Source organism: Neopelma chrysocephalum, unplaced genomic scaffold (genome assembly GCF_003984885.1).
Source record: "Neopelma chrysocephalum unplaced genomic scaffold, ASM398488v2 Primary Assembly neopelma1_42, whole genome shotgun sequence".
Lineage (NCBI taxonomy): Eukaryota > Metazoa > Chordata > Aves > Passeriformes > Pipridae > Neopelma > Neopelma chrysocephalum.
This window is the reverse complement of record NW_020897700.1, coordinates 12,867,412-12,876,571: the sequence shown is the minus strand read 5'-3', so window position 1 is coordinate 12,876,571 and position 9,160 is coordinate 12,867,412. Positions and strand designations below refer to the sequence as shown.

General features: G+C 44.1%; 1 protein-coding gene across 1 annotated transcript; it reads right to left on the bottom strand.

Moving 5' to 3' along the window:
- On the bottom strand, window positions 1–2,347 carry HMGB2 (high mobility group box 2). The gene is made up of 5 exons (XM_027676717.1): window positions 2,209–2,347; window positions 1,602–1,772; window positions 1,286–1,431; window positions 1,018–1,192; window positions 1–533 (listed from the first exon to the last, which is right to left on the bottom strand). The coding sequence occupies exons 2-5, from the start codon at window positions 1,749–1,751 to the stop codon at window positions 378–380; spliced, it is 627 nt and encodes a 208-aa protein (XP_027532518.1). The 5' UTR covers window positions 1,752–1,772; window positions 2,209–2,347; the 3' UTR covers window positions 1–377.
- Between the last annotated feature and the right edge of the window lie 6,813 nt (window positions 2,348–9,160).

Here is a 9,160-nt window from a genome sequence, read left to right as displayed (position 1 = left end):
ATCATGTACAACATTTTATTACAAAACTGTTAAAAAAGTAATACAATGCAACAAAATACTACAAAATATAAGATCAGCTATTAAGCTACCTCCTTTGTACTTAGCTATAAAGAAACACCTATCAGTCACTGAATTTCAACAAAACCATTAAATATGAAGAAACAGCAGAAACATTCAACAACTTTTTCAAACCAAACTGTAGCAGCCCTTGGCTACTACTGACATTATAAATCGAAGTCTCCCTACAAAGAACCACATTACCTATACACAATTCTGTACAGATTTTTATACTGAAGCTAACCATGAGCTGCACTTGAGTTCACATTCTTAGCAAAACATTGGATTTTGAGCATAAATCTTTACAGCAGGACATTCATTTATTCTTCATCCTCATCTTCTTCTTCCTCTTCCTCCTCTTCTTCCTCTTCCTCCTCCTCCTCTTCTGGTTCTGCTTTCTTCTTAGACCCTGCAGGCCTACCTGGGCCCTTTTTTCCTGCATCACTCTTGCTCTTGGCACGATATGCTGCAATATCCTGCAAGAGAAATGCTGTTAAGTTGCTAGCAATATAACTCTTAAGACAAATTTGTACTGGTTCAGTAATTTAATACTATTGTACTGTGCAGATCAAATACAGTGTTTGCAAAACGGAGGAAATTCAACCTTGGGACTTTCATGCGTAAACCTTTTAGCAAGAGCACACGTGATCCAGAGAGTTTTAAGAATTTTGTGACCACAGTGCTCTGGAGAATGACTGTGTTTTTATGTTAACAAGCAGGTGACCTGCTTTCTGGTAGTAAAGCATCTTATTGATAAAATCTCTAGGCGTGCAAGAAAAAACATTCAGGTTCACTGTAAGGGTTCCAGATACCTGCCCCACCATACCTCTCCATATGTTCTAAAGCCTGACAAAGGTTAACATAGAATTGTGAGCTATATATGGTTCAAGTGCAAAACATAAGTCACACATTTACATTGAGCTCTACAACTTGAACCATTATTTTATTTTTTTACTGTACCTTTTCATATTTCTCCTTTAGTTTTGCAGCCTTCTGTTCATATGGCTGTTTATCTTTGGCTGACTGTTCAGACCACATTTCACCTAATTTCTTTGCTGTATCTCCAATAGACAAGCCAGGATGATCGTTTTTGATTTTTGGACGGTGTTCCGAACAGAAAAGGAAGAATGCAGATCTACATTGAGAGACAGTGATTAAAGTTAAGTATCAAACTATTAGAACTAATACTTTTTTCTGGTTTGGGGGAGGGGGTCATAGAAACACTCACGGTGGTCTTTTAGGAGCATTGGGGTCCTTTTTCTTTCCCTTCTTCTCGCCTTTGGGAGGAACATAATTTTTCATCTCCCTGTCATAACGAGCTTTGTCTCCTTTAGCCATTTCTTCAAACTTTCCTTTTTCCTTGCTCGACATTGTCTGTGGTCATAGGGCAGGGAAAGGGGAAGAGTCTGGATGAGATAAAGCGGCTGCTGACCCACTAACGCCTAAGCAGCAGCTGCTACCAGGGATCTTTTCCCAGCAGCCCGCAGCAGGGGCGGGGGCCAGCCCAGCAAGGGCTCAGCACGGCTCGGCCTGGCCCCACTCACCTTCCACCGTTCCGAGCACTTCCGCGAGAACTCGGCGAAGTTGACGGACGAGTCCGGGTGCTTCTTCTTGTGCTCCTCGCGGCAGGTCTGCACGAAGTAGGCGTACGAGGACATCTTGCCCCGCGGCTTGTTGGGGTCGCCTTTGCCCATGGCGAGGTCGGCGGCGGGTCCCTGCGGGAGGCGGAGGAGCGGCGTGAGGCGAGGCCGCGCCCCAGGACGTTCCCGCCTCTCTCCCGCCGGCACCTTCCCGCCCCAGCGCGCCCGGCCCCGCCCCCGCCGCGGCCCCTCAGTGTCCCCCGCCCACCCCGCGGCACCTTCCGGCCCCGGGGCCTCTCCCCGCCCCCTGCGGCGACTGTGGCGCCCAGCCCGCCCGGCCCCGCCGGCCCACGCCCCGACCCTCCCCGCCGGGGCCGGAGCCGCCGCCGCCCTTTCTGCCCCACCCGCCCGCCGGGAATCCTCCCCTCAGCCCCGGGCGCGCCGCCGCGAGAGACTCGCGCTCCCTCCGCGCCCCGGACGGCCGCTGGCGCGCCCTCCGCCCTGCTCCCTCTCCCTTGCAACCACCCTCCCGGCACGCTCTCTTTCCGCGGGCGGGGTACGCAGGCCTTGCCTGGCTGAGCGGGGCGGGCGGCGCGGGCTCTGCTCGCTCAGGTGCTGCTGCCGAGTGGTGCCGCGGCCGCGCACTTGCCGCCTCTTGTTTTGCGCGGCGCTGCCCGCCACAGCAACCCGACCCGCGGCGCCAAAGACCCGCCCCCGCTGCACCCCATTGGCTGCCGCGCCCGTTCAAACTGCCCAAGGCTCCGCCCGCCGGCGCCGGAGCCGGCCGGGATTGGCTGTGTGCCGCTCTGACGTCACGGCCGAGCCTCTCCCGGGCCAGGCCGAGCGCGAGGGGGTCGTTGGCGCTCGTACCCGTTGGAACCGGTTGGGGTGAGGAGAGCGGGGGGGAGGGGCGAGACGGGGCGCGCTGGGCGGTGATTGGGGGACAGGGACGGTTTAAAAAACCGCGGGGGCCCCTCCCATTGGCCGGCGGGCGTTGCGCCCGCTCTGATTGGGCGGAGCGGGGAGGCTGCGGCGTGGTTTAAAAATACAAAGGGAGCGGGAATGGCGACTGGGCGGGTAGGGAATGGTGGCTGTGGCGGCACGGGGTAGGGTCCCTCGGCGCTGCCTTCCCGCAGCCCAGGGTAGAATGAGCGCCGCCGTCCCTCTCTCCGGGCGGGGGCCTGGCGGGCAGCAGCCGCCGGCTTTAAAACGGGACTGAAAACTTGTGTTTCGCCGCCCGAGCGAGACCTGTTCTTGAGCGCTGCCCTCTCCCCGAGTCTGCCCGCCCCGCCGCGGGGCAGGGGTTGGGGCGGTGCCGGCCTGCGCGGGTCACCCCGCGGGAGGAGCACTGGTGGTGCGGGCCAGGCTTGCAGCGGTCCCTGGGCACAGAAGAGGGCTGGCTGCCCACAGGGAACGCTTGCCTCCTACTCCCGGGATGGCGGGGCGTGGGAGTGCTCGTGGCCGCTTGTGAGGGGAGGGTGTCCCCACTCACGCCGGACTCAAAGCCTCGCCGCTGGGAAGGGAAGGTGTCGGCTCTCTCCGAGTCTTGTGCTCCCTGTAAGAAGTGCAAGCCGCAGCAGTGCAAAGCCTGGGATCCGACCTCGGTCAGCTGAGGTTTTAATGGAAACCACGCCTGTGCTTTCCAGTGCACCGCCAGCACTGAATATGGCCATTTCGGCTTGGGGATAAAACCCAGGTTTCCATACAGTCATTTACTTTATTGCGGTTTGCCCCAGTCTACATGATACAGGTTTTGCTGATGTTGTTTTTCTTCTGTTTGGTTATTTTCATCCAATACTTTAGTTAACATCAGTCTAGGTAAATATTCTTGGTAATCTAAGCAGTTTTTAAGAGTCTTGTTTTTCAGGTGTAGTTTATAGCACTGGTGAAAAGCTGGTTATAAATTTGTTTACCGAAGATGCAATGCCTTCAGTAGAGCTTTAATCTTGTTAACCTAGCTCAATGCGGGGAGGGGGCGGGGGGGGACGAACTAAACCAACAAGCTTTAAAAAACAGCAGCTCCAGTCCCTGAGCTATGTGAGAGTATTGAGTAGTTGCAGGTGTGAGTGGTCAATGTCTTAATCTCCAGAGTCCTCCTTATTCCAGATTTCCTCAGTTATAAGAAGCACTTATCAGGTACAGTCCTTCAAGCCGAGTTTTTTCTTGTTTGTTTGTTTGGGGTTTTTTTGTCCTTCTGATGAGGATGTGTTCATGAAGAACAGTTCACTAGCACGCTAGTAAATGCCTCTTTTAACCTGTTTCATTTTAAGCTTTGTGTACTTGCCCAAACTGCAGCCCTAAAAGTCATACTGTAAACTGGAAAAAGTTAGTCCTAATCCTATAAAGAAAGGGAGGTAAATTGACAGAGCAAAACAGAGATATGTATTCCCTCTGCAGATGTCAAAGCCTTCACAAGCCAGTTATCCAAATTCTTGTATCAGTTATGTGGCTATAACTTTTGATAGTGTTTAACATACAAACAAAACTCACCCTTCCTTACCTTCTAAAATAAACATTTACATGGGGGATATTCTGCATTCCAATTCTGGTTCATTATTACTGTAAAACTTCCCACTACTTCTCGGTAGCAAATTAACGTTCTCGATTCTATGGTACTGAATTCTTTGAATCCCTATTCACTTCACAAGGAGTTGTTTTAATTTATGTAGCTTTAATTCACTCAAAATCAGTTTTACTTCTTAATCTTCATCAATGCAGTTGGAAGAACAATTAATTTTCTGCTAATTTTCAGGAAACAGTTTTCTCAATATCAGTGCTTTAAAAACAGCAAGTCATAATGCCTGTGAGTTTGTCACTGAAAAGTTATCAGGATGGCTACAAGCACCAGAAATGATTTTTTTTTTTTTTAAGTTGAAAGGGGGAATAATTTGTCTCATTTTACCCTTCCAAATCCCCTCTCTGTCAGTTCTTAAAGGGAAAGGGGAGGAAAAAAAGCTTTAGGTAAGTTTTATTAACATTTTCAGTTTTAATTTTAACAGTAATATAGAAAGTTCGTGGAAAAAAATTACTTTGGAACAGTCTTTGGAAATTATAGGATGTAATTGCAGGGAGGCTTCCTCTGTTGCATCTGTTTTTATATCTGCTCTAAGAATATGAAGAAAATGATTGTGGAAAAGTAAGTAGAGTGAGAAAGTGTAATTACTGCTATGGGAGAAAACGAGATCGGCCTTTCAAAGTATTTAATTGAAGAAAGGAATAAGTTCTTTAAATTTGCTTATCTGAAAAAGAAAACCTTTGTACAAATAAACAGGTCCATAGAGTGTTATGTCATGTCATACAACATAGGGCACATAAGAAACCAAACAGTTGTACTCTTTAACATCTGCCTGTCCTTCAACAAGGAAGGCAGTATTGAAAATTTTCCATGCTTGAACACGATACTGGAAGTTTTCCACAGCAACGCTGATGCTGAAAGCCCCATGCAAGAATGCTGATATTAGAAACTTGCTGTGATAAAGCTGTGCCTTCCTCCCAGCACCCTCGCACCTGGAAAAGCCTTTCTCTGTGCACCTGGTTCCACAATAAGCCATCACTGTTTTTTCATTGCGCCACACTGTTCCTTTTCAGACAAAACCACAACTTCTGTGTCAAGAGATTGTCACTTACTCTTCTGAAGCAGTGATCTGTGCAGTATTGACTTTGGTCGGTCCGTGTGGTTAATTTATTAACCGCATGTGGATGACAGTTGTGGGGAAGAAGCATAAATGCCAGGACTTGAAGTTTATTTCTGTGTGAATAAGTAAACTCATGAAATGACTGTTAAGTTTTACAGCTCCCTGGCTTTGAGCCCTTTTGAATTTCTAATCTGTTCCACAATTACAATTTGGGGCGCTTCATTTTCAGCAAACTGCAAGTGAGGAGAGAGTGGCTAGAAATACTGGATAGAAGATGGTGAAAAGACCAGATAAGTGAGACCAGGTTACAGAGTAGAGAAATGGATTTAAAGAAAAGTATGTCACAGACAACAAAAATGTGTGATGGGAGTGATACTGCTTTACATCATATTGTATCTCTTGGCTTCTGTGGGCAGCTTCTACAGCTTTTCTGGATAGTAGTGCCAGTGTGGACAAAGCAAGGGAAGAAAGTAACAAAGACCTTTTATTTGAATTAATGTTTCCATCAGTGGATCCATTGCAACAGATACTGTTCAGCTGAGGAAACTGCCAACTTTTGTTGCATGACCTTAAATCTTCTTTCATTCTGGTGTAAGTGTATTTACGTGGTGATGCTGTCAGTTTTAATTCAGTCAGCTGGATGAAACAGCTCTACTGTCTCTCCCCAGAAAATCTATTAGCCAAATTCCTGTATGGAATATGCCTTAATGCAGCTGTAATGACAGTAAAATTCTGCTTTGGAAAGTTATCATTCTTGATTGATTACTGGTGAAAGGATCTCTTCTTATGGACCTGAAAAGTTAGTGTTTTCTGGATGAATAATGATTTTAATCTAACCTAACTTCACTAATAGGAATACAAGATGTTGAAAGAAAGCAAGTTTAGCTTTAATCAGCAATTTTTTTGTAACAGAAGAAATTTTAAAATTCAAGACACAAAAAGCATTTATGTAGGTCACTGCTTTAAAAACCCTTTTAATGTGAATTACGAAGTCTACAGACAACATTTTTGGCCTATTTCATGTGAGCATCTCACACTAGATATACTGTGGGAGCTTTAGGATGAAAAGCAAAAATCAGAACTACCTAAGCTACGGCTTCCTAAATTCAACACAAAACTTACTTTGCCCTAATGTTCCAATTACAAGAAGTTACTTTCTTTATACTTTGATAAAAACCCATAGAGCTGCTGGTGTCAAAAGGTTCACAAAACTGGTATTTCTGTCAATATCTTAAAAATAAGATAATAATTAGAACGTTCCCTGGTTTTTCTGGTGTTGTATAACATGTAAATAAGATGTATGTTATAAAAATGAAATATATTTACTCTTTAAACATTAGAGTTTTATTATATGGGCTGCTGTAAAGCCTGCATAACCAGTTAAGCAGCTTGTAGGCAAACGCAGCTGTGTTAGTTATACCAGCCTGGTTTAGTCTGAAAGCTCAGGAGCTTGTTTTGACTTTGTGCTGTGTACCCAAGACCTAAAACAAAAGCAGCCCACATGAGACACTACCCGGGACAGCTGCAGAGCACAGGCTGAAACTGTAGTGGTCAAATGATAGGAAATAAATACAACAAATCTCTTCTGGCACTAATGCAGATAATATTAGGAACAATGGCAGTTCCCGGTCACAATAATTGTTAACTGACCTTTTTCAGTCTTATTTTGACAATAACTTTTCTTGCATTTGGTTTACAAGCTTTTAACTTTTTTTTAAATCTTTTTACTTTTCTATTCCTAGACCTCACTTTCACTCACTTTCTTATTTACATTCAAAGTAATAATCATGTAACATTTTCCTCTCAAGACATAAACCTTCTTTACATTTTGCTATACTGCTAATCCCTTTTTACAAGTATAAGAAGAAAGCAACAATTTGCATTTGTTTATCTATTGGATAGTTTCACAGGCAGTTTAGAGGGGCTCTAAAATGTGGATAGCTCTAATTTACACTAAGAAATGGTTTAAATAGGTAAAAAAAAGTTTCCATTCTTCTGTCACCACCACCCCAAACTCTTCCAGCCTTGGTAAATGTTCGTACTTTGCCTGAAACATATACCCAACTTACTCTTAAGAAATAAAATATAATTGCCAATGGAAATGTTGTGTCATTTGGGAATTGGAGAACACAGTTCGAGGCTTTTTTTTTTCTCCTTATAAGCAGTGAGACAAAGGGTTGGACTGTGTCTAGCTGACACACTGGAGTTGTGACGTCCAGTGAGCAGATCCAAAGAGGCTGTAGTCACAGTCCAGCTTCTGAATAGTCATGTGTGATGCTAGCTGCTTGCTGTTGCCAAAATGAAGTACCTGTCAACCCATGGTGACTTACAAATATTGATAAATTTCCACAGAATGTTTTGTTTGTACCTTTGTCCAGTCTGAGAGATTGTTCCCTTCTGTGGTCATGAGGACTAGAAACTTAGAATCAGGCTGAACCTGACAATAGAAACTGTTTCCTATGCCACTGCAGCTCTAGAATCTCTTAGGAAAGAGAAATAATAGTGTGAGTTGACAAAGCTGCGTGTCACAGGCTGCAAGAGGAAGGAGGAATCGTGCCCTCCTGTCTCCCAGAGCCACCAGAGAAAAGCAGGTTTGGCTGGTAACAAGTTTTGGCTGGTTTGTTCCTTGTAAGTAGTGTAATATTCATCAATACATTGGTCTTGCATCCACATAGTAGAAAAACTTAAATTAATTTCAATGGCTCTCATTTAAGTTTAACTTTAATGGGTCTTAAGTTTTGGTGGTGTGGAGTGCATCCCGTGCTGTTTGTAATATAGACATTGGCTTGGTAGAATAATTTATTCTGTTACTTGTGGCAAGTAGTGCTGTCATATGTGTCACAGAAATGACCATAGGATACATAGGTAATCTGAGACTAGAAAGAAAATGCTCATGAAATTTTGAAATTGTTGATTGAATCATCAATCATGTTTTTAGTTGCGGATTCCATGAGATTTTCCAACAATTGCTAAAATAAATGTATAGTTTCTTTATAACATCCTATTGCATACCCTTTTAGCATATACTGCTAAAATATTTTACAGTAGCATGGAAGGTTGTTTCAGAGCTATTATCCTACTAGGAAATGTGGCTGTCTATAATACCAGTCAAAAGCTAATATTTCTACCCCACAGCCCCACCTCTTGTGGAAAAAAAGAAATCTTGAAGTTTGATAATAAGCCCTTGGGGCTATGGTCAATCGTTGTTTAGTGTGACCATATGTGAAGTTAGGTAGAAGTTCTCCCCAAATACTGGCAGGGATAAGGGCTTACTACAAATGAAAAAGAATCAATGAGTGGCACAGTTATGCATTTTAAGAAATAAGAAAGGAAATCTCAAGTTGTTCCATGTCAAAGATAAGTTTGATTATTCAAAGCTACTGAGAAACTCAACTGCAGCCCCAAACGTGTCTTTTACAGTTTTTAAAAGTTGGAAAAAAAGCAGAATCCGTAAACCTGTAAGCTCTCAACTCCAGTTCATGGCTTGATCATGTTGCATGATTTTTATGTTGCTACATTTTATACTGATAATCAGCATTTATATTATGTTAAATTATTGTAATATGTATAAATATTAAAAGCATAGAACCCTCATTCTCAACAGACTTTCATGATAGAAAGACAGATAATCACACAAAAAAGAGGTAAAAGTTAAGAGGTAAAATAGATGTATTATTAGACCCTGAGATTAGCTTAGTTGGTCAGAGCATGGTACTAATAACACCAAGTTGTGGATTTGATCCCTGTATGGGCCATTCACTTAAGAGTTGGACTTGATGATCCTTGTGGGTCCCTTCCAACTCAGAATATTCAATGATTTTATGGTTTTCCTAATTCTGATGTAATTTTAAGATGATGTAAAACCCTGCTCCAGCAGTCGCTTCTGGA